At 39.2% G+C, this 25,937-nt stretch overlaps 1 protein-coding gene across 4 annotated transcripts; it reads right to left on the bottom strand.

Annotated features, from left to right (window-relative positions):
* Window positions 1-266: 266 nt before the first annotated feature.
* On the bottom strand, window positions 267-25,935 carry HEPACAM2 (HEPACAM family member 2). Of its 4 annotated transcripts, XM_054818244.1 has the most exons (11): window positions 25,560-25,935; window positions 23,004-23,134; window positions 18,930-19,280; window positions 17,539-17,823; window positions 11,205-11,501; window positions 7,829-7,954; window positions 7,720-7,744; window positions 7,559-7,596; window positions 6,191-6,264; window positions 4,156-4,268; window positions 267-1,980 (listed from the first exon to the last, which is right to left on the bottom strand). In XM_054818244.1, the coding sequence occupies exons 2-11, from the start codon at window positions 23,071-23,073 to the stop codon at window positions 1,944-1,946; spliced, it is 1,416 nt and encodes a 471-aa protein (XP_054674219.1). In that variant the 5' UTR covers window positions 23,074-23,134; window positions 25,560-25,935; the 3' UTR covers window positions 267-1,943. The 4 variants fall into 4 exon arrangements, with proteins under 4 accessions (XP_054674219.1, XP_054674218.1, XP_054674220.1 ...); XM_054818243.1 differs by lacking the exon at window positions 25,560-25,935 and having other exon boundaries at window positions 23,004-25,203; XM_054818245.1 differs by lacking the exon at window positions 25,560-25,935 and having other exon boundaries at window positions 267-1,199; window positions 23,004-25,203.
* Between the last annotated feature and the right edge of the window lie 2 nt (window positions 25,936-25,937).

Raw genomic sequence — 25,937 nt, 5'->3', positions numbered from 1 at the left:
GTCAATGAGAAACAGGCTCTTTGTCAGCAAATACACAACCAGTTCAAATGCAAAGGAAGCAGAATTTAATAAGAACACATTATTTTGAATAATATACATATGTACATTTTAAAACTGTAACTGCCTGACAGATCAGTTTCTGTACTTGTAAATTAAAAGATGTTACATTAAAAGAGTTAAAAGAATGACTTTATTTTAAACCCCAAATGTATTTTGCAATCTGACATATTGCATTTATTACTTTTCATGCCAACATGCAGACCTTCTCTTGTAAAAGTCAACCCCAATGAAAAACTCCCATACACATTTTTTTTTTTCATATTTTAAAATAAAACAAGCGTGGGAGGCATCTTGGGCCTAATTCCTTCCTGTGCCTCCCACCCATTATTGTAATAAAATATATAGGTTTTATACTGCAATTTTTAAGCTGTCCCTTTGTCTTTTGTATTCACAAATAAGGAAAAAATTGTAAGGAATGAACCCCCCCGTATTTTTCAAGAAACTATTAATTAAAAAGAAGAAAAACAAATTTTAAAAATGGGCAATTTGGAGCACCCGAAGGAAAAGGATTGCCAGTCTGAAGAGAAATTGCTATTTCAAGAAAAGCTGGCATAAGTCTTTGCCATTTTTGGAGTTGTTGGCATCTCCTTTCAATACATAATAAAGAAAAAGAAGTCACTTTTGTATTTTCAGATGCTTTGATTTCCTGTTCCCGTGTTGTCATCTAGGAAAAACAGATATGATAACAGTTTTCTACAACACTGTCTTTCTTTTAAAAAACACTGGTGCAAACATATAAACCAACCAGCGGTTCTAAACACAAAAGTAAAATGGTTCTTCAGCATGAATGACAGCTCTAGGGAAGTATTTGTAGCACACTGATATTTGACTGAATTTTTAGTATCCGGAAGATCACAAGTTTTGAAAAGATATGACTAGCGGCAAGACAGGTCTGAGCCATAAATAATATAATGGCTAATATAGCATCCCACATTGCTGCTTTTTCGGCACAGACGCTTCAAGTTGCTCATACGTTATCAGCAGTGATGTGCTTGAGCACCTGCTACAGGGGAGCAGCAGCGGTGGGCTGAGTCGTGTAGTCCGCAGTAGAAACCCCGCGCTGAAATGCCTGGCAAGGCTTTGCATCCTCCTTGCTCTTCAGCAGCTGGCAGAGCAGAAACTTGTGAAATGGTTAAAGCCTGAGAGAAACAGTGCGTATGAAAGGAGAGGGAGGTGATGTAGATTTATCTTCAGTTGAAGTGAAAATGAAAACTAAATTACAAACAGTTTCTGCTCTCAGAAGAGTCGAGCTGTCAGTGGTTATGTATAAAAGCTGGCTAAACTTCTTGCTCATTAGCTTTCGCAGCCATTTTCAGATTTCTTTCATATGTGGAAGGGCCTGTAGTCCAGTTTGTCACAGGATTTATGTTTAGTTTAAAAAATGTGCAAAGGTTTTAACAACCCCTCCCCAAACAGCTTAAAAAAGTCTATTATTTAATGAAATAGTTGAGTTTGTGGCAGTCACATAACACCCTGTGACTGTGGAGCCCAGAGATGGAGCAGAACAGTTTCCGCAAAAACTGATTTCACGTTTTCCCTTTGACTCTTTGGAGGAGCAGGGGAGGCAAATCCGCAAAAGACTCTTGTGAGCAGTGACTAATATCACCATGCAAATGTAAAAGTGCAAAGCCAGCTGTCATCTCAGCTCATTTTTTGACTGCAATTAGGTTATGAGTCTGTCAGTCCAAACCCAAGAGAGTTTAAGAGTTTAATTACTTTCCAGCAGTATTCTTACTTTTTAAGAGCTGGGGCACATCTAAAATTTTGTAATTATTTAGAGCATCAGAGGCATATGTGCATGTGTGGATGAACGGATAAAAAGGCTGATAAAAGCATAAGGAAAAGTGGAAGGAAAAAGCTGTTCCCAGGGTGTTAGGCATCGGCTAGTCTGCAAATTTGCTGGTACTGTCACTGGGATTTCTAAAAGCAAGAGAGAGAACATCAGCTAACACTGTAGAAGTTAGATTCAAAGAGAAGATTTGAAAGATTCTCAGACTGTAAATCTGAGAATAAAACAGTGGTTTTGACTTATTTTTCTTTGCACATTAATTCTAAGAAATTTATGAAATTACAGCAGTTCCAGTCACAATCACTGGGAATAAAATGATCACTTTACCAACAAACCTGTTTGGCTCCCATAGCATCCGTTCTTTTGTTTTGCACAGAGAAACTCCTGCCACAAGCAGAGTGCAGGCAAGTTCTGTATCGTTTTCCCCATGAACATTGCTGATTACTGTACAGATGGCTGCATACCAAGTCCGTGGGATCCATCTATAAGCAATCATTACTTTGCACTACAGGAGTTTGGAATTACTTTCTTGGCTCTGTTCCCTATTCTGTGGTGTTTTGTTTTTCTCTTGTACTGAATGCTGAAGCATTCTGCAAGTACCAGTATCGACTTAGTTGTCCTTATGTATTTACCACTCAGAGTGCTCCTTTGCAGCAGGCTGGGAATTGGAAAATTCATGAAAGTGGTCTTTCTAATCTGAGCAGTTTACCCATTATCATGTTTAGTAGATTTTGTTTTATTAGTGAAAATTTTGTTCCTATGTTTCTTTTTAAAAATCTTGATGTATGAAAAAAAAGCAGCAAAATGGGTTTATGGAAACGAGTCCTTTACAACTACAGAATATGTTTTGTGAAGTTTGAGTTGAAATCTGAACTGTCACAAAGTTCAAGTTACCTTTGAATTTATTCCTTTTTTAGAGTGGCCATGTATCAGTGAGAAAGTTGAGAAGGAAGACTTGTAGGAGGAAGAATAAGAAAAGACATACTTTATGAGTGCTATTTTTTACATCTGGTTTAAAAAATCATCTTAAGGTTCAAAGTGAGTAACTCTAAGTAGAACAGAAATGTCATTAGTAATTCATTATTGCTTTCTCACTGATCAGCTTGCTTTTACAAGCATGGCTGCGTGTTTGCCTACAGAATTTGGACACACAGTTGAAGATGTAACCTGCACAAAATTTTTAATAGTGTAAGTACTGAATGCTAATGCAGTCACGTAAACATTGTGATTACTCAGCCAACTGATTAGTATATTGGTAAGAGTGCATATTTTCCTTTTCAACCGTAGAAGAAACGGAACACATCATAAAAACATGGAAAATGTGATATAATAGGCTTGCGTGCTGTTCTTAATTTGTAAGAAAGACTGTTGATATTCAGAACAGATTTATGGCAGCTGTACCACAATTACAGAAACTTTACAGTGTATTCACTCTTCTTACACCAAGAAGTGCTACGAAGTAGGTGATTTGAACAAAACCAGGACTACTTGTGGATGCCCCCTCCCTGGAAGTGCTCAAGGCCAGGTTGGATGGGGCTTTGGGCAATGTGGTCTAGTGGAGGGTGTCCCTGCCCGCGGCAGGGGGGTTGGAACCAGATGATCTTTAAGGTCCCTTCCAACCCAAACCATGATTCTATGATTCTACCACAAACTAACTGCATAAGCACAACATGCTCTGGTCTTTCTGGTAATTAACTCAGCAAAAGTGTTTCTGTGGAGTTCCCAGCCAGGCTACTGCAGAACAAGAATTGTTTTGCTTTAAATCATTGGTTAAGATACAAATTAAGACATTGTTTACTCAGGTAACTAAGCATTGTCTGTTAATATTTCAGTGAGCACTGAAAACAACCACTGGTCATTGATTAGCTGGCCAGTTTCAACATGGCAAAAAGCCTCTCATTCTACTTGGTACATGGCTGGTGGGTCTGGAAGCCGTGCTGCTGATCGAACTGCTTTGATCGAAGATTTAACCTGCTCAGTGGGAAGTGCTGAGATCTCAGTGCTGTGAAAATACAGCCACCTTCTTAAAACATTTGGGAATTTTCATTTGAAATTGTGTTTTAAGATCTTCCCTTTTGTTTTTCACACTTGGATAAAACTGGCATGATGAAACAGCAGACTGGAGTTTTGAGGAAAAGTGAGGGATTGGATAGGAAACGGTGGAGCAACTGGTGTAGCTTACACCTGTTTTCCTTCCTTACCCCTCTCTCTGCATTCAAACACCAGCCACCAAAATGTAAATTGTTCTGGATGCAAAAGTATTTGCCTTTGAGCTACCACGTGAGCACACACAGGCTTCAACTTACTGTTGATGGTCTTGTTGCGGCTGCTCAGGAATATGCTGAATAACTTCATAAACCGTACTAAGCATATCCTGGCCTGGGACAAAGTCAGAGCTAGGAACAGATTGACTTGAAACCTAAAAGTAGCAAAGAGTATTCCTACTGTAAGTACAAATGGGAAAAGATTCAACAGAAATAAAACTGATAATGTAATTTCTCATTTTTTTTAAACTTTTCCCTGTCAATGATTTACGTGTGGATTTAACAGTTCACCTCTGTTAGTTTACATTTAATTTTGAGTAAGTTTTCATCACATTTATAGTAAGGCAAGCAATAGTTTTAAATTCAATTAGGATCTTAAAAGACTTAAGATGCAGCTCTTGCATTTAACATAGCAAGTATTTTATATTAGTGTACCACAAGTCAAGGAAGGAACGTTTAATAAAGAGAAAAGCAGGAGAAAACAGTAAAAAAGGAGAAAATATTCAGGGAAACTCCCACCAGCATGTCAAAGAGAGGGAACTGCAAGGAATTTCCATAAATGAAGAAATAATGAAGTTGTTCAATATGTTAAGTATACAAATCTGCTCTTATGTCAACACAACACCTAGACTCCCCATCCATAAGGAATTCTCAGTCTTTCTGCCTATACCCAACCTCCAGTTCTTCATTATCTCCACTTTCTTATTTTTCCCTTTTCCTGCTAACTAACTAAAATGAATCAGTGGATCAAATGCTGACTTTATCTGCAACGCCATAAATCTGAGTAACTGAACATAAACCAGTGGAGTTTCTCCTGTTTCTTGACATTTTGTTGGAAATTAGAATAGATTTCCTTGCTTGTACATCTATTCTGTTGTCCTTGTCACCTCTCTCTCCCTCCTGACCTGCTGAGGCCCTGATTCTGCAAGAATGTGACCTTGTGATATGATCAGCCTAAGGGATATCGTAGTGTGCCTAAGGCTTTGATGATTTAGGGCCTGATCTCTGTACTTCATAAGCCTCCTATGGTCACAAACTTTCATGGGTACAGTTCGGCTCCCCTGCTTTCTAAACACCTTTTATCTCTGCTGCTGTGAAAGTTGGTCCTCTCCACTAACCTTTACGATAGTGCTCTAGCCCTAGAAATGTCGATTTCAATCATCTAACCCCAGCAGAGAAAAGGGTTTATTAATCTATGACTGTTTATTGCCAATACATCGTGTATTATGAGAACTAATCATAATAACAAAACAGGTGTGACTGTTGATGTGACCCTGTGTGATGATGTTTTAAGAGCTCTCTCTTACCTGACCATATTGATGCTCTCTGAAGATATAAGATGGTATTGCCAGAAATTTTCCCTAGCAAAGGGAAAGTGCTGCTTCTACTTCCTCCCAGTTTCAATCTATTGTCCCTAAATTTTGTGGCCCTATTTCTCTTTTTTGCTGTGTCCTTTTACACCACATCAGAATGATCTCCAACTGCTATACAGTAATGTCAGCAAAGCCACAATGCAGAGAAGTAGCATATGTAGTAGGATTTTTTCTGCTAGCAAAATTCCTGTGCTTAAGTGCTCCCCAGCAATACATGAAGCTAACAAAATAGTTCTTGTGAAATATAGCTGAGATTTAGTTTGCATATTTTTACAATGAAAACTTTAAATACCCCCCTGAGGCTTTTCTTTACTGCCAAAGTTGTACGTTACTTGAGCAGCAATATTAGGGCCAAGGGAGAAAATGGCATCACAATAGTTAATGTGCTTGCGTGACACAAGTGATTCAGTGCTAGCCATCTACCCAACACTACTAATGTTCTTTTAATACAGGGTAACTGAACTGGGATTGTTCCCTTTAGAGCTTGGCTAGTTCCTTACTGCACCACAGTGATACAAGAAGTGAACTGGTAACAAAGTAAGGGAAGAGTAAATACTGGGTAAACAATAGCCACGAATATGGTGTCATATAGACATCTGTAAAAAGCAACAGAAGCAAACTAACAGAAGGATTCTAGTACACATATTTAGTACACCTTAAGAAGCAGAAAAGAAACCATCAGTTTATGATATAAAATCACATACCCTAGAACCGCTAGCAAGATCAGGAATAGCGACGAATTCATATATTCCAAAATCATCCAAAGCACTTTCATGTCCTGAAGTTAGAATAAACAAACATGAAATAAGGTGTCGAGATGTATTATGAACCTGGAAAATAATAACTGGTAAAGGAATTTGGCCTAATTTTTAAAACATCTGAATATTAGTTGTTTGATCTGCTTTAAACCACTTTCCTGCCAAGTTCCTGAGCCGGTGTGGTGTAGGGAGCTGGTGTGCACACTGCTTGGCTCCCTCCAACACCTTGGACCAAGCGAGGAGCCTCTGTAATGGTTTTGGTAGAGCCATTGGGACTTTCTTTGCTGGAAGGCTAAACAGATCGATTTACTTTCATTTCCCATAGAAAAAAGGTCTAGTCCATAAGCTCAGCACATTTACACTGTAGTGAGGCAGTACTGCCTGAATCTTTTATAATGCTGAGAATAAAATAATAGAAAATTATACTAATAGGTGCCGCACTATTAAACCAGTTGACAAATTGTATCTAGGACCTCAGATACAACTTGTAGTTAGGGTGGGAGTCTCTTTCTCTACCCTCCCACTGTCCAGGAGATCTGAGACTCCTGGTTGTCTCTTGGGCGTCACTCCACAGCAAAGGCTGCAGCACTAAAGCCAGTGCTGAGATTCTCTTCTCTCCTCCACCACCACTCCCTGGGGTGAAGGACCCTCTGTGCTCAAGTGACGTGTTCTTTCCTTCCTAAGCTTCATATACTTCCCTGTCCTCTCACATGTAGGAGCGTATGGCCTGCTCTGATGCTTTGGTAGAAAGGGATGGGAATAAAAGTGCTGCCCTTCCAAAGGATAGAGGTCTCCAGCCTCTGCTGCCCAGGATGACGTGGGAAGGATTGTGGAGGGGAAAGAGGCAGTACAAAACCCACACTGGATCCTGATGACACAGAGAAAGGTAGTACGGAATGTGGTGGAGGCTAAAATATATATACTGTAATGTCATATTAACATCTCACGATTTTGGTAGTGATTGGTGCCACGAACATTTAGAAGTGTGATCGTCCCACGGTGTATCACCTCTCACTGCCATCCCATAATAACACTAATTTCTTTTATATTGATGAGAACAACAGAATACCATTCTAACCAGGATTAACAGCTAGAATTCAAGCCAACAGGCACGTACTGCTGTGAACTCCAGGCATGAGCTAAAGCCACGCTGACCTGCTGTCATTTTGGTTTTATCTTAAGTAAGCTAACGTAGAGGCAGGTGTGCAACCCAAGTCAAAACCACACTTCCTTTCCTTTCCTTCATTGTTTTTGTATGTGGAGATGCAGGAATGGATTTTGACCTTATGCTCATGTTTCTTTCATTAGCATTACCTGAAAATGTCTGTGCCTTCCTGTAATCAGCCTCTGGCCTAGAAAACATAAACATGTTTTTCAGTTTGATGTCATAAGCCAAGGAAAGAAAATTAATAGGATAAAATGCAATTCTCTTGATGGAAAGGACTTCAAGACTTAAGAATGATTTATTTTTGTACCTGCTCTGCAGCTTCTGTTGTATCACTGAAAAGAAATAAAAAAGAAAAATCATTCTTTTTGCTCTGATGGTCCAAAAGAAGAGCTGGAGTGTGCTTAACTTTCACATACCTTTATGTGGCTGATATCTTTTCCATAAGAACAAAAAGGCCATAGCTAGGATCAAAAATAATGAAATTCCTGTTATTACTGCAAGAGATGACAAAGATTTTCCTTTCTGGGCCAGTTTCTCCAATCCTGTGACAAAGAAGATGAGTACTGTATTTAGTCTCTTTTTCTATGTAATGCGCTATTATGACACTGAAAAAGGCATCTTTTGAAATTCATCTGAAGCTAGGAAACCTGCATAGAGATACAAAATAGATAGAAAATTTGGCTTCCTGTGAATCGGTAATATATTTTTCTCCCACATATCTCCTGAACTGGAAAAGCAATGATATGCATATCAGAAACGAGTCCAGAACAGGTTGGTACCTAGAGCTAAATGAAGGTCAGTAAACGTAATCCATGAATTACAGCATCACAAAAAGTAGATGAATATTCTAATTTTAGGCATAGAGACACCAAACTGCCAAGAAATTAGGGGACAATTAGGTGAGCAGTTTGTGCTAGAGGGGAGGGAAATTCTCCTGGCTGTAGGAGCTGTAGAGTAGGAGGGGATAACTGAACTATTGTATTTTTTCTAAAGATTTTCAGATCACTGACAGTCTGGTTGTTTATCAAATCTGATCAGAAGCCAATAAATTATGTTTGTTTGTATTCATGTCTAAATATATCCAAAGTATTTCTTTCCTTTGCTCACATCTTTTGCTGAGATATGCGTTAGCAGCAGTTTTCCAGTAGGATTTACTGATACAAGACAAATACAATATGTATATAATTACATACACAAAACCAGGTTGAAAACATTTGCATAGAATTTGCAAAGACAGGAATCCGAAAGTTAGGAAATGCCAGACATAGTTGCTTGTGCACCCTGAATTTCCTCCTTTTGCTCTGAATCGTGCAGAATTCATGCAATTAAAAGCTGTGTCACAATCCATACAGGTAAATTAATGCTGCATATTTGTCAGTGCGAGCTTTATGAGTACAATTCAAATGTGTATTATTTAGCTGGATGCGTTCCCAGTATATCGATGAACTGCTGTGCAGACCGACAGCGTTACTTGCATCTACCTACACCTCTGTGTAATTCACTGGCATTCTGCTGGTGGTGTCTGCAGCAGTTATCACAAAGATTCAATATATGGATTTCAAACCAGATGAATCCCGAAGATAAAATCACTGCAATTTCACCAAATTTCTTTCATACTCCTTCAATGTACTGCTTTCCTCAGAAAAAAAAAAAAAACAAAACCAAATGCTGGAGAATCAGCTGAGTCCTTAAAAATGTTCTTTAAAATGAATAATTTCAAATTTAGACTTAATAAATCTTATCTCCACAGACGTACCGGTGCGGAAAACAAAGATGTGCTCTTTACGTGCATTTAGCACATTCAAGTCGACTCAACTTGAGAACTGAGCAATGACTCGTGTACATAATGAGACACATCCTCTCATTTTAAAATCGAGTCTTGGCTAAAACTGGGTAACAGCTTAGTGCAATGATTGATATAAATGTAACTTATTGATATAATTGTTTTTTCTTGATGATTTTTAGCATTCATTAGGCAGCTGTTAACAGCTCCATATAGATGAGTTTCAGTCCCTTAGGTGAGGAAGATGTGTAAAGCCGCCTGACACACCAAAGTTCCTGTTGCTGCTGAAAATGGGGTTGCCAGTATTTTGAAAGGCACAGCACAGGCTCTATATTTAGGATTATGGGGACCTGGAGAAGGGATATAGAATAATATTCATAGTCTTTGCTTAGTATGTTTAATCAATTCCAACCAGAATTTAGCCTGAGCAGGATCTCTGAGGTTTAGCCTCATGGGTGAATTCATACCTTTTAGAGTCAATCAGTGCTGCATTGCAAAGTGTAGGCTCCACATCTGGATTTAGTGCTATCTGAATAAATATTCGTCAAGAAGAAAATGGCTATAGAGGAGGAAACAGGTATTTTTTTTAAATTTTTAAATACATGGGATAAAATGTTTTAAAAAGCTTTATTTAGGCAAAGTATTTGTCATTAGGAAGTGTATGGTTTTAAGTGCAACTACTCATGAAGCTGTGGAGTTTTCCCTTCTTTTCAGCCTTTGAAAGGAAATCTCAGCTGAATTTCTTAACATTTATTGATGAGTATTCACATATATATCATAGCTTACATGAACTTCCTGGAGAAACGTCATGTTTATTTCTACTGGCACATAGCTCTGGTTGCATTTTCTTTTGCCACTAACCACAATGTTTAAAGTGCAGTATTCTTGTTGTAAAATTGCAATCCATCTTCCTTCCAGCACATTGAAAGCCATGGATTTGTGATGAATCTGTAATTCAGCCTGAATGATGGACATCTGTCCTCCTTGTTTATGTGACTAACAAATGGCTGAGCTCTTTGTTCTGCACAAGCAAAATTGCTTTGTTAAATTTTTGAAAAGACCATCTATTCTATCTTGTTGAACTTTAATAGCATACATTCTTTATCTGAAAATACCTGTATTGATCTGTATTAGTAAGAGCTATCAGACTTCCTCAATGTCTTGTTCTTTGCTGTGTGCTGCTGGAGAATTTCTGAAAAACTGCTTTGTTGCTGTTTAATGCAATCTGATACAGGAACTCAGGTTATAATGTATGAGAAATAAAGGTGTGCGTTCAGCAGAACTTAGCTGTCAATCCATAGATTCATAAACAAGACAGTGAAACAATTTTTACAAATGGATTGTAATAAAACCATTCGTTATCACAGCATGCATTATTATCATACACTAAACTGAGATTCTTATAACACCTAACCACACCGGGAAAATGTTAAAGATCTTCATTGCTGTGAGTCTGTGCCTGGTTATTTTAGTCAGTGATGTATGCTTGAAACTATCCCATGTATTGGTCACCTGGTGGCCCCAGGGCTCACAGCTCCTGAAAGCTGTGCGTCGGTGAGCCTTGGACAAAATCTGCCCTCCCAAGGAAAGGCCCACCTTGGCACTCAGTGGATTTCCACATCATTCCCTCCACTCATCTTTATAATTTTTAAAGGCAAAAAGTAAGAAACAGAGTAAGAGACATATAATTCTGCCATGTTACTTGGTCGTGATGAGGTTTGCCTACCAAGGAAGTTTTTGTACTCAAGGGATGAAGTTCCAAATGGGCAGATATATTTTAGTGTCAAATTTCCACAAAACTTCAGCATCTTAGTGGGTCTTGTCCCAAGCCGTGTCACACTGCGAGTAAAACCTGGATCCCACTGAGTGGCCCACATCCCTTTTACTACATGGTTAGCAAGACCTCACTCACTTCTGATATATATCCTCTCTCTAAGACTGACTTCCTTTTTCCAGGGTTGACACTCTGCTCAGATGTTACAGTTACAGCAATGAATTAATGTTCTTACCTACAGAAGTAACGACCACTGTGAAGTGAGTTTCATCTCGTTTTCCAGTCACGTTGTTGAAAGCACGGCACATGTAATCTATTGTCTTCTGGGCCACCTTATCAGATACAACTTCCAGATGGGGTCCGTATTTGATTACATGAGTGGTATTGTCAGCCCTTTGGATCCACGAATAAGTATTTGGTGGATTTGAATCTGCTGAGCAGTCGAACAGTATAACTTCCCCCATATCAACTGTAAACACCGCTCCTACATTCAGACCTTTATCTGATTTAACTCTAAGTCCATAAGGTCCATCTGCATTAAAAAAAAAAAAAAAAGAAAGAAAACAACAGTGAAAAAATTAAAATCAAAGTATATAATTAAACTTTAAATAGAAGCATAGCTCTAAGCTTAGAATTTTTAAATTAGACCAGCCTTTAGAATGGCTGGCATTAATAATCATTTCAATTAAAAGGCTTTCAGTTCAATAACTTGCTCTGTACTGAGTTTATCTCAGACTATATCTGCTTAATACTGATCTAATTGCTGTTTATGGAAACTGCGGAGGTCTATGCATTGTTCAGTATGATAAAAACAATGAAAACTGAAAAAAATTGGAAAAGTTGTGAAGTAAAGGAGCAGGTCGTCTTCAGCGGCATATTTGACTCTTTCTAGTTAAGTGCCAAACTTACTGGCATAAGTAATTTCTCCTCACATTTAAAAGTGAACAAATTAGCCTTGAAATATAAAAACATTCACTGTGATACTTTGCAGTATAATAATTATTTTGGGAACTATCATGCAGGTATAACATAGAGTGCCTTAGATAACTTCAGAAAAAGTTTTCCATAAGTGACTGCTAAAAAAACTTCAACCTTTCCCTCATTTTAGTAGGCTTCTACAAGTTCAACAGGTTTCTTTCCTTGTGCCTAAAGAAAGCTATGTTTCTGAATATAATTAGAAGAGGCATATACTGTCCAATAGTCATGTGTTCATTACTCAGAAAATTGAGCAGCTAAGTATTTTTAGGGTAATCTTCATTGGAAAATGGGAAGGGAAACAATATATTTAAGTGCGATAAGAATATTTCCCATGCTATTTTTAACAGATCATTTCAGATCATGGGGGTTTTATATCTTTACATGTTAAAAATCTGTTTTTACAATGATCTAAGTATAGAAATTAATGTAGAGAATATAATAATTATAATGTGCCTTATTAAATTACTTTTTCCAGTCAAAAGAATGAATCATTTTAATGTTGATAATTCCCAAAGGGCTTACATTCATAATCCAAAATGCACAGACCTAATATTGACAGAAGCCAAGAGAAGAAGATATGTAGAATGAGCAGAAGACATCTTTTTGGTAGGATCCCTGAAGTTCAGTAAAGCTGCCATGAAGTAGCTCACGCAGAATGGCATAGGAGAAAGACAGATAAGTCAATATTATCCTCATTGTAGACAGTGCAATTGAGTAATATTTCCATGTTCCTGTGGTTGTCTGGAAGCATTAGGCTAATGTAGCTGCGTTTGACTGTGAAATTTCCTGCTACATGAAGTGGCACACTGGCATGTTTCAGACTCTCTCATCAGGAATTCTGGCTGATGTTGGACCTCCCTCTAACATGCACACTTCTATTTATTGTCTGGTTTATGAGACTGATTTATTCTTCAAGAACGCATAGGCAAACAGCACGCAGCACAAAACAGGCCATTTTGTGTGTGCCTCTTGGGTTTTTTCTCTATTTGTGAAGGCTTAGACAAGAGGATGTAGACTATCACACCGTGTCCTCAGTTTAGTCCACTTTTAACCAAATGTCCATATTTCACAAAGTAAACTTGCCAACCTTTTTATTTTCTCTACTTATTTCTTAGTAGTAAGCTTTTTGCAGTCTCATTTTAAGGAAGGCCCAGCATCATGCATAGTATTTAGACTGGGAAATGCAATACAGATTCACTTCAGCATGAATTAGCACTGCTCCCACCTACATCGCAGGGGTCACTGAATAACCAAGGCATTTTTTAAAATCCAGATGCTGGGCTGCTTCTTCACAGCTCTGCAGTTCCCGAGTCCTCTATTTTACTGTATCCAAGAGCCGGCTGACCCTATAAAAAGCATTTCTGGGAACTGCAGACCGGTCACCACTACTTTGGCTTGGCTGACCTGACTCGGGCTGTGCCTTTCTGTGGATGGGGATCCCTCCCAGAACACCAGCCTCTCACGGGGGCTTGCCCGTTATAGGTCTTTACTTCCCTTTTTTCAGATGGGAAGGGAGGGGGATGTACTGAACTGACTTTTTCATAAACAAAAGTAAAACCCCTCAAAGTCACTCTTTATAGGCAGGAAAACACTTTTTTTTTTTAAATTTTGAGAGCAATTCAGTTCCTCCTATCCAATTCTTCTTTCTCAGAATTAGCTTTTATTTTCACTGATAATATAACCTTTGATATATGTAAACAGAGATTCATGGTAAGAATAGCTGACTGGTCTCTGTGCCCCCTCACTATAGAGGGAGATTTGCCCCAGTCTGCAAGAGAATCAGAACAGAGTTCTGCTTTTTTATCAGTATCATAACACTGCAGCATAAATAGGGAACACTAACAACGTAACTGCACTTTTGTATGAAAGCTGCAAATCAAAAGAAACCATTATAAAAACGCTGATGTGCACTGACTGGGGAAGTATATTGGAAAAAACAAAGAAAGGTTTTCTTAAGAAATAGTTGAATCTTGGCAATCTCTGAAAAGTGGCATTCCTTGATGAAGTCAAGCATCAGGTAACCCTTCTGCTTTGCCTGGACCAGTCTTTGGCCTTTCCTGGGCATCGCGTACATCATTGGTTTCCTAAGCTTTAGGTAGCTGAGGGATATACACAGTTTCAAGGGTGATTCTGAAAAGCAGATAATTAACCATTTTCTCTCTAGGACTAAATACATTCTAGCTTCAGGAAGTCCAAGCAAGGGAAGGAAATCCCACTTAATCTGTTAAATTCAACTCCGTCACCACAGTACGGCAGTTTCTGCTGCAACCTCCATGACAGCAGCTTCTTCCAGTCTCGAAATAGTTTACTTCTGGGTCATGCTACTGCAATAGCCACGTTCTGGAGTGCGCTATTGTCATAGGTAATGGAGAATTGGAATAATATTAATGAGAAATGAAGAATAAAACAAAATACTTTTGTTTCTCAGTAAAAAACCACAATGACAGCCTTCACGGATCCCTCAGCTCTACTTCTCCTTTCCAGTATCGTTCTCGACAGAAATCTACCTCTCGTCTCAGTAAAGCCAGTTAACTAAATGACTTGTAAAATAATAAATCACCTGTTCTGAGTAACAATTTACTGCTCTGTGGGAATATTTCCAATTGCTCCTATCACCACGAGACTGTTACAGTTTCCAAGCAGATGGCAGGTATTTACTGTGAGTGACCTTTTTTTTTATCACCCCCAGTAACTCCCCCGCAGCAATGACATATGGCACATAGAGATCCCGGGGCCTGTTCTGGATTGTTATTGACAACTGGGAGCTGGGAGACAACCTACCCCTGAGGGCAGAGGTTGGACCGAATTATGTGACTTCGTATGGCTCAGGAAGTAAGACCCCAACTCCCGTCACTAACTTGGACATGGATAGTAGCGCAAGTATCGCAGTCTCTCAGCGTTGCACTGTTTTCTCTTAATATTCTTTTCAGGTTTTAAATTATGCACAAAGCAAACCCTCAGTTCTGATGAAATAAAAAGTACTCTCTGAAAATGCAAATGCTTAGAATGATATTTCCACATGTGAAGAAAAACTGAATCCCAAAGTTCTTGCTTTACAGGTCTTTTGAGCCGTATATCAAAATCACTCAAACAACAAAAGGTGCCAGAAACGTGGACACTGAAGTAACTTTGCGATTTTAAAGTTCTTCTAAACAATGGGTCAAAAATAGATTTTCAGTTTAGAACTTGGAAAGATTTTTCAAATTTGCCAGAAAATACGCGTAGTTGAGTGAGGGAGAAGGGAGGGAGCAGCACCAGACCCAAGACCTTGTGGGTGCCAGTGCCCCAGGCACCCGTCAGTGCAGTGAACGCCCTGGAGTCAACCCTGTGTGCAACAGGTCAGAAATGCGAATGCCCAACGGGCTGTGCCACAAATGGACACAGCAGTCTGAAAGATAGCAAGTGGGGCAGATGTTTTTCTAGCCTGACCTGATTTTATTGCATTGTAAGAAGGCTATCAGGTTGTGCTTGATACAGCGTTCCCAAGTTTTGTCTAGGTATTCTAGGTGTATAAGGCCCATTCATAGCTCATTAAAGTGAGAAAAGCAGTAGAGACAGTGCGTTCATACACACACAGCTCTCATCCTTGGCACTTTAAGCACTTAAGTGAGCTGAAATTGTGACTGTACAAAAGCAGGCATTTAAAAATGTGCTACCTTGAGGAAAGGATATGATGATTTTTTTATCTTTTTAAATTATGGTAATGATTAAATTAAAACTCCATCAGTGCTGGTGATTTCTTTGTAGAGCATTTTATGATTCCTCTGTCTAATGTGATGGAAGTTCAATTCATATCTGCCCTCTTTAGGACTCTTTGCAGCAGCATCTTCATGTCTGCATTGCTTTCAATTTTACAAGCTGCACCTAAGGGATCAGCTCTCATCTAACAATGGCCTTGTTAGTCTTTGCTAACTTAGGCAGTCTTTCTCTCTTCTCCTGGTGCAGTGTAGAGACCCCCACACACCCTTTAGATGCAAGACACCCCCTTATCCAATTCTTCCAAGTTATAATTAAAAATAAATAAGTAGATATAATAATCAGAGATGAAAGGAGGAGGAGGAAAATATTACGTAGTAAGAGGTTCTGAATAAGCTGGTAGTGCAATCATGATGAGCCTAGGGTGTGGGCTGTCCACCAGCTGCCAGATGACAGAGCCAGGCACAAGCAGGAGCGAGCACCAGCCCGTGGCTGGACAGGAATCCAGTTCCAGTCCTTGCACTGCGCCATTCACACTGTGCCATTGGGTAAACTGGTTATATCTGAACAGGGCTGGTGGCCTGTCTGATTTCAGCTCTCCTCTGAGAAGGACAGTTCGACCCCTGGGGACATGAGGATTAGAGCGTGGCAAGGTCACACACGTAGCGTGTGCTGCTTGCCAATCTTGGAGGCACTGGGAGCTGACATTACAGGAGGGACAGGGAACAAAATGAGAGCACCCTTTCTAAGATTTAAAGTATAATTGTTGAATGCTGATTAAGCCAATCTTTTGCTTCCTCCAACTCATTTCATTCATGAACTCAATCTACCTTCACAGTTAATTTCTCAGGTGCTTTCATTTCCAGTGGAAATATATTGCTAGTTTATGGTTTATTCTTCTGCCAACATTGGTCTTTACACAACTCTTCTTGTTCCCTCATTTCCCATTTAATGTGGGAAGCAAACGCTCCTTTCAGCTCAGATTTTGCTAAGCTAGACTGAATTCTCTGTGACTCTTCTCCATTCCCTTCTGTTCTGTTTCTTTCCAGTTTGATATCAGTGCTCTGCGATGTGCAGGGACCGCACACAGTATTCTACGTGTGGTCTCATCTTCTGTGTGCCACTAGTGTCCCCCTTATTTCCTTGTTGGAAATACTTTGCCGACACACCCTAGAATTACATATATCTTTCTCATGCCTGAATCACACTGCCGGTTCACAGACATCTTGGGATAGCTCAATCACCCAGGCTTCCTGACTCAGTTATTTCCCAACCAATCTCCATCTTACCAGCAGAAGTTCATGGGTTTTATTCTCTGACAGTGCATGCCCATTTATTTTTTACTAGCAAATTTCAGACCAGTTCTATTACTCTGTCAAAGTCATTCAGTCCTCTCAGTTTAATGTCACAGCTGAACTTCACTGAGATACTCTCAATCTTTATGCTGATGTCATTAATGGAAGTATTAAACAGGACCGGACTTAAAATGATCTTGAGGAAAACCGCTAATACCAGTCCTTCAGCCTGGTACTTCCTGTCCTTAGCTTTTTGATACTGTTTGCTGTCTCCATATTTAACAATATTTTCATGCATACCCATCTGATTATTTTTTCCTTTGAGTCACATCTCCTCCAGATCTGAAGATGTCTGTACGGTGGAATTCTTGAAGTTCCTATGTGAATTCTGCAGTTCAGACTTACCTTCACAACTACATAACACTGACTAACTTTCTGTTATACTCTTGTAAGTTAGAGCTGTTACAAACAAGCTTATTTTGAACACAAGCTCACATATAAGGTTGACTCAACTGTTTTCTGCCTGTTTCCATAGTTAGAGGCACTCTTTCCAGCCAGATCATTTATATAAAGGTAATTATGAATATTTCATATACTCACAATATATGGTTGGTGCAATTATCTCACTTTCCATTGCACTGACAGGGTTAGATACCAGACAGCTGTAATTCCCAATGTCTTCTTTTACAACAGGAACAATTAGAAGTGTAGCATTGTTTGATGAAAATGTGTAATTAGGGCCGGCGTGGAGAGGCTTCCCATTTTTCATCCACTGGTAAACTACCCTTGTACTTTTACTCACAGTACATTTTAAGGTAATATTCCCTACAAACTCCACTACCCCTGAAGATGGTTCAGTATGTACAATTGGCTTTGTGACAGGAACTGTAAAATAAAGAGATACGAAGAGTTGTAAAAGTGACGAGCCAGTATATTACAGTCTTCATTGTCAAGGTGATACAAATAGCAGTCATCATCCTCTCTGGAAAGTACTCGGATTTCAAATTTTATTTATTAAATGTGGTTAAAGGTTGAAAAAGAGAAGTGCATATTCTCAGCTGGTGACTGTAAGAATTGTTCTAGTATTAAATAAAACTAGACTGCTTATATTACTGGTAAGAGGACAAAGGCTGCAGTCAGGTATACCATGGCCTCCAGCTCCTGCCTCATAAGTAAATCCCTGTGGCCACAGAAATGAAAAGAGCGCAAAGCATGACATTGCCCGCTTCCTTAGTGCGAATTCCTCAGTCTGGCTGCCCACGGCTTTACTGACGCTGGGCACCGCTGAAATACACTGCCGATCCGGTCGTGAGGATGGCTGCAAACTGGGATGGGCATGGGAGTTAAATGACAGCTACAACTTTGTCATGTCAGGATGTCATTCATTTCATTATTCCAAGCCCAACAGTTACAGGGCTCCCTCCGTATAATCCATAAATTACAGTAGCATCTTGTCATTCTTTTAGTTCATTCTTTTAGTTCATTCTTTTAGTTCATTCTTTTCTATTTCCTTCCCCCCCCGCCCCATCCCCACTACGAGTAGCAGAGTACAAAGAGGGAACTTGAACTTCAGTATTTTAGGAATTCAGATCTGGGGTTCTTTTACAGACACAGGGTCACTGGCAAAAGTCAGTGACTCCTCTTTGATAGTTACAGAAGGTAAAGTTGTGCAGGGAAAAAGAGTATCTGAAAGTTAATGCATGCTTATGATTGATAGTACAGCAGAGCCTTATGAAGCCTTATTTAATAGAAGTTTGTCTAATTTCATATTCATTATTGGTTTCTATACTTCTTCAATTTTTTACTTATGATCCAGAAACATTTGTTTAAAGATGACATATTTCAGCATTCCCTCCAGCAGCAGTAGAAAACAACATAACTTAAGTTGTTAGTATTTATTCATGTATGGTTGCATTAAATTATACACTACTGTATTATAAACTATTGCAATTTCATTTTCAAAATGAAGATACTATATTTCATTAACTTACCATCAACAGCTACTTGAATCTTTTGACTGGCAGCTATTGTCCCATTGCCACGGACATTGACTTTTACAATATAATTGCCCTCATCACTCATATGCAATGGATTGATCATCAAAGATGCATTCGGTGGTGTGAGGGTAAACTTGTGCTGGTATTCCAAGTCTGGAACTACTGTTTGATTTACGGAGCCAAGCAAGTATTTTGGATTACTGTGAGGCCTCTCAAAAAGCCAGATTATCTGGATTTCAGAAGCTGTAGCATTGAAATTGTAGTCAACAGCAAGATGGAGTGGTTGCCCCTCAATACCATGGATGGTATGAGACGGTACTGTCAACTTTAAGGCAGAACAAATACCTGCATAAAAATGAAAGAACAAAGAAACAAACACAAATGGAAACCCTGGAAAACTCAAATGAGAAATTCTCACAGAGAAAAAACTCTCAAGCTTAAAGCTTACACTTTTTTGTATTGTTATCACTGAGGTTTCAAGTAAGAAGGGGGCACTTCACCTCAGTGAAGTTGGGTCTAGCTACAGAGCTCCAGTTTTAAAATATATGAAAAGCCAAAGGAAGGATATTTGTGATTTCTGGGCAGAGGATCTTTTATTGTTGCAAGTTTGACAAAAATGAGAAAATGTGCATTTACCTTAATGTTTAAAATATATTCCCTTTAAAATATTCCAAATTTCTAGGTCTTACACCGTCTAACAGTCTTGGATTGCAAACTCAATTTTTTTGGATTTTTTCTTCTGGGTTGGTTTAGTGCTAGGGAGAAATTTCTTTATGTTACTTTGCCAGTTATACTGAGAAACTGGCTGAAAATCTAAGAAGCAGTACTTCCATAATTTATCTGATTAAAATTATACATGGTTATTATTGCTGACTGCTCTGTCCATGTAAGACTAAATTCAAGAAATATTACTAAGCTTGCAAAAGTCAAGTATTCCAATTTTAGGAAAAAGCAGAATTAAGGTTTGCTATTGATATGCACAAAAGGAAACTTGCTAGACTCTGGTTAATGGGAGATAAGTTTTGTTGGTTGTAGCATTTCTCAGAGATGAATTCCCTCCCTGCGAACCTTAAAATACAAATCAGATTTAAACTGCTGTTGTCCATTTGAAAAAGAGAAAAAGAGTGTAATTCCTCAGTGAAATGCTTCACAAAATATTTGCTGTTGGAAATATATTTCATACAACCCATTGAATACATATCAATTTTTAAATCTCCTTGAATGAAGTCAAAAACATCTGTCAAACACTGGGAGATCTGTAACTGATCATTTTAAAGTTCCATTCGTATCCTTCCTTATTCTTTGGGCAAGACATTGCTTGATTTTTGAGTTTATTTAGCTGTCAGTAACCGATTGTGCTGTAGGACAAGAAGCCTGTAACAGCTGCAGTGTAATCATAAAATATGTATAACAAATAATGTTTCTCACAGATCTGTTTGTGCAGAAAATTAGCAGAAGCCAAGCAGGTCTAGTGAGCACTAGGATAACTGGGACCACCCATGTAGAAGGTACCACCATAATACATAAGATAAAGAGAACTATGGCTGGAAAACTTAATTTCTTCTCAGTTAAAAAAAGTGGGAATAGAAACTGTAATTTAACTTCATTCCACTTGATTCATGGGGAAAAGCAGCTCCATATAAGAGCTTGGAAAGACATTTTGATCTGCAGTTAAGGAAATTCTTTTAGCAAAGACCAGAGGTGGTGAGGGTAGAAGCCTCTTTTTCCCCTGGAGTCCGTTCAGGAGTGGCTTTGGGTGGCTGCAGTTTTTGTTGCTCTCTCTGGGTCTGCTGGGGTGATTTCACGGAGTGCCATCAGCATGTGGGAGCTCCTCCATGGCCGGCAGGGCGAGGGGCAAGGCAGGATTAGATAATGGTGCTCTGTCAAAGGCAAGGGGTTTACAGGAGCAATTCTGGGAGACTTCTGGCTTTCACAGAGATCTTTTTCAGTCTGGAATATTCTTCATTAAAAGCGTTATTCTTCACTGAAAGGGTTGTCAAGCACTGGAACAGGCTGCCCAGGGAAGTGGTTGAGTCACCATCCCTGGAGGTATTTAAAAGATGGGTAGACATGGCACTTAGGGACATGGTTTAGTGGTGGACTTGGCAGTGTTAGGTTTATGGTTGGACTTGATGATCCTAAAGGTCTTTTCCAACCTAAATGATTCTGTGATTCTATTCTATTAGACTCATTTTGATTTTTACTTAAAGCTGAAGACTGTTATGACTAATCCTTGAATTAATGCTAATAGTGAAATCAAGCCCATGTACCAACTCTTACTTCATTCTCATCGGGCACAAATGCCATATACTTTAAGCCTACTTCTATAGCTTTCTAAATAGAAGACGTGTTTTTCCAAGACGATGGAATTCCCCAAACTAGCTTTTGTATAATGACCGTAAGGCAAGTGGGTTGTACCAAAACGACCTCCATTTGGATCTCAGTGATCTGTGCTTTGCTTCCATCTCACTTTGCTATCACCAGTATTAGCAAGCACAACAGAATCATTGTTGACATAAAACAAGGGCTGCAGCTTTAGTTTAAATAAAGAACAGTGACATAACTTTTGAGTTTACAGCACAAACTGAAACCTGCTTAGCAAGGTTTTGTTGTTCTCTGAATTTAACATGCACATCTCCTTGTCAAAGTAAGTTTGGATTCTCAACAGCTTTTCACCAGCATGTTCACTTAGGTCTTCCGCTCTCCAACATCCCTCAACTTGGTGTAAAATGTCATTAGATCAGTGACAACAGTTTTTACACTTTTCGCAAATGTGTTCATTTATGAAAAAAAGAGATGTAATAGATCAGGGAATCTGCAATTCCTATACCCTGCAGTTATGGCAGAAGGGACTCGGACATACTCTTCCCCAGTTTTGGATTTTTGCCTACGAACAAGTTCCACTGAGCTTTGGTATTTGACCTAATTTTAGCTTCTGAGGTCAATGTCTTCGGTGGGCTTTGTGTCATGCCCCCAGTACCCAATTCTTTGCATTCTTCCAGTAGTAGGAAACGTGTACATCTGAGTAAGGGTATACGATGAGACTTCCTGGTGAACAAACTTGTACTTTAAAGCCCTCTGCTTGCATACCAGTATCTCTTGTAGGATTTTAATAAAAAATATCCAACAAAGTTGTAATGTAGATAAAGTGAATATTCACTGTATTTTTTTATCAAACAGGTTTTCATTTTTAAAGAAGAAATCTGATAAACTTCATATAAAACTACATTGTTATGAAGCAAAAACTCTTGACAAAGTATTTGGCTTAAAGTCAAGGAAACTAGGTAACTGTATATGACGTTCACAAAGAAAATAAAAGAAAAATTGTCCTTACACATGAATGAGGATGTACTACATTTGTAATATTATATATTCCCTGTTTATATTTACAAAAACAAATAAATATAGAAGTTAATTACAATAGTTTGTAGAAATAAAAGTTTATCTAACATTTGATCACAGAACATTCCTGTCAAAGTGCATAGAACATCTATTTTTTTATGAGCTGCATGAAAACTGCACCCAGATACCAAACAAATGTACTATTAATGGGAAGACATTCTTCAGTTGATTGAAAGCCTAATTTAGTTTTAATACCAAGTACATTTAAATATTATATACAAATTTTCCATGTTAACTGTAAGGCATAATAATGAACTGAAAAATAATGTGTCAGCACTGTCTCAACATAATACATTTTTGAAGAGATATGTAACAGCCTCTGTATAAACTTTGGTTCAGAACCTGTCCAGCCTTACTTGTTAAAAAGAACACACAATGTATATACATTACTTAATAAAACATGACAATATATGACAATATAATCAATGCCCATGTTTTATATGCAGATTATGTATAGCACTAAGTTTTGTCAGCTGCTAAAATTTTGTAGCTCCACTCACAAAACAAGGTGACTGAATATAAGCTTTTAGACTACTTTCTTGAAATAAAACATCCAACAACACAACAGAAATATCTTTAAATTTATAAAGATTAATTTTATAAATTTTATAAAACCAACTCACATTTCCACAATGACAATCAAATGTAATTAATGCTGTTTCTTACCTACAAGCAGAACATATATTTTGCACTGTAAGTCCCAAAAGAAGTTGGCTAAAGGGCTCCATGAAAACATCCTGTCCCACACAAATGCCACCTTCTTCTCAGTGCTAAGCCAGGGCTTGGACCTGCAGCTGCTGGTTTATTTGCTAGGGAAATCAGCAATGAGTTAACAGGCCCTGTCCTGTCCCCTGCCTTATGTGATTTGAATATGTGTATACAAAGAACAAAGGGAGTGGAGCACCTGTTAGATGAGCACCCATCTTCATTGCCTCTGACTTTTCCCCGGCAGTCGCAGCAAATATAACATAGAAAGTAATAAATGAGGCGCAGAATACAAAGTACGGTCAATTGATAAAAATAAATGAATGCACCCAATGTACAGATTATATAGGTATTAACATCCTTTAGTTGCAGTTTCATAAAAAATACCGTGCAGCTAGATGGTTCTTATTTCAAAGTAGTATTCAGAAGATTTTTTTTCAGATCTTTTCCAATGACAGCCTCTTATTAAGTGCAAGAGCCTTGCTTACATTTTTTTGTAGCACTTTCAAGCCCATAACTTTTCTGTATTTTTTTTCCTTAATGCAAGCGTAACTTGGCGACGATTTTGTCCCCTTTCTCAGAACAGTATGTAATGTGAAGTGTCTATCAGGCATCTTCTAACAAAGAATCCTGTGGCTAGAGCCGACAGCTTACTACAGGTGTTGAGTTAGCTCCTGATTACTGTTTATTCTGCATTAACTTACATCGGTTTAATTAACGTATGATTTGGATTTTGTCCAAGGCTATCCCTCACTGTACAAAGCTAATCAGCAGCAAAACAGGCAACCCTCCCACAGTTGCATGTGCAGTAACAGTTTGCAACAGCAAATATTTGCATCGACTGGGATGGTTTATCCATATAGAAAAACACACTAAGTTTTCACTATACAGCACTTAGGCAGACTATTATCTATTAACAAATATTAGGCAAGACTGTTATCCTGCCTTGTGCAGCAAGGAATTGCCTCCCCCTTACTGCAAGGGTCCTGCAGGGGAAGGGAGGTGAAAATACCCAGATCCTTCCAGAATTCTTAGCAGCTCTGTACAATCAAATGTAAGAAACATGAGGGTTATTTCAGGTTAACAAAAATGTAAGTACAGTGGTCCCACCAGAAATCCTGTCGCCACCTGATATAAGCCAGGAGATGAGGAGGGTGTTTTGCATATTCCCAAAGGCTTCCCAGGTCCGCTGTTCTGCCCCTCCTGAATGCTGTTGCTTATAACCTGCTTAATCCACTTAACTGTAGGTTAGATAGATCATATTGTAACCTTTTATAAAACATGAGTTAGAAATTATTGCCTACTTGGTTTTAACATGTAATAAAACATTGGTCACAGGTTCCAATTAATTTCTAACTGAAACGATGGGAGCTTTCACATTAGGATAAAGCCTGCGTTGGCACTTTAAATGTCCTATGTAGGTAAAGAAAATTAAAAAAAAAAGAACAGATTAGCATAGTTGTATTTTTCAAGTAAGCATGTCCTCTTATTTCCAGCTTTTGGATATGCTCCTGATGATGTCATTAAAATGCTGCAAGTTTTTACACTGAATAACTCACACAAATGAAGTGGATGCTAAAGATGTGTATTATTTTTTCTATAGAATTCTAGCTTGTGCTGGTTGTTAAATGACATTTAGACTTAATGCAAATCAACCTTCACTCCTTTTTAATAAAAGCAACTGCATTAAAGCAACTTTATTTGCAACAGTAACATTCTGAACACTTTTGAGTATTTCTGCAAATTTTAACTATTTTATTTATTAACAAGAAGTGACTTTGTTATGTGCTCAACTTGTCAGAGGCTTTCCACAGAAATAATTACAGATGATAATCCCAATGGTAGGCAGAAGTAATGAATTCTTGCTAAAGAACGCAGGGAAGGGTCCACCAGTCCTGACATTCACTTTGTCACCGTGTCGGTTCAGAGAGCAGGACGCCCGCTTTTACCCGACCTACCCTGCAACAACCTGCCAGCCAGCTAGGGGGATAAATAATAACGGGCTTAGGAAACACATGCTGAGCTGACCTACCTGCAGGCTCCAGTAACTCCAAAATGACAGACAATCTTTCCTGCAGGTATTACTATGCTGCAGTGGATGTGTTGGTAGCCTTATTACTGAATGCTGTCTCCAGTTAAGCAAAGATTATAGGATAAACTCTTCCTTAACCTTAAAAGCTAGCAGCTTTTTCTTAGTTGAGATATATACAACCAAAATATAGAGATACACAAGCCTGTTTTGGTGATGCAAAACTGCATCATCCGTGAACAGGCCCAACGCCCTTGTGAATAATGCCTGAAACAACCCAGGGCAAACAGGAAACGTTCAGTGCCCAAGCATATTTTCTAGCTAGTCTGCCTCTTTAGACAAAGCCTCGTTTTGTCTTCTCAGAGAATTGCTTTCAAAGCCTGAACAAGCAAACCTCAATGTTCAAATACTTTTATAAACACCCCCAAACCCCAAAGAAACCCTGGGCCAGCCGGGCCGCCAGCGCCAGTCGAGGCGTTCGTGGATACAGGCGTAAGGAAGATGCCCAGGCAGAGCACGGGTTTTGGGGACACGGGTTCAGCACTGCTTTCAAACAGCAGCCTGCCAAACCGCGAGCTCCTTCCACGGCTCCGGAGGGCTGAGAGAGCCGCGCGAGAGCCGCACCAGAGCCGCCGTCCTGCCAGCTGGGGCTCTTCCTCCTCCGCGGCCCAGTTCCGCCCCCCGGGCAGAAGCGTTTCGCGGCTGACTCCCTGCTTCCCAGGAATGGCCGCGGGCCCACCCCACGTCTCCTCACGGCGCCGGCCCGGCCCGCGTCACGGTCCCCCTCAGGGCGCCGCCGGCTCGGCCGACCCCGCGCCTCGCAGACAGGAGCTTCTTTAGGGCTGCCGGCGCCAGCCAGGCGCGCC

This window comes from Grus americana, chromosome 2 (assembly GCF_028858705.1).
Source record: "Grus americana isolate bGruAme1 chromosome 2, bGruAme1.mat, whole genome shotgun sequence".
NCBI lineage: Eukaryota > Metazoa > Chordata > Aves > Gruiformes > Gruidae > Grus > Grus americana.
The sequence above is the reverse complement of the archived record's forward strand: the minus strand, read 5'-3'. Positions and strand labels throughout refer to the sequence as shown.

What these genes read in the sequence shown, in the direction of transcription:
- HEPACAM2 (XM_054818244.1), bottom strand. Translation starts at nt 23,073, where the DNA reads ATGTTTTCATGGAGCCCTTTAGCCAACTTCTTTTGGGACTTACAGTGC. An exon ending in AAGATATCAGCCACATAAAG is followed by an intron (nt 7,745 to 7,828) that starts GTATGTGAAAGT and finishes ATTTCTTTTCAG; the next exon opens with TGATACAACAGAAGCTGCAG. An exon ending in ATCTTGCTAGCGGTTCTAGG is followed by an intron (nt 4,269 to 6,190) that starts GTATGTGATTTT and finishes TGCTACTTTTAG; the next exon opens with GTTTCAAGTCAATCTGTTCC.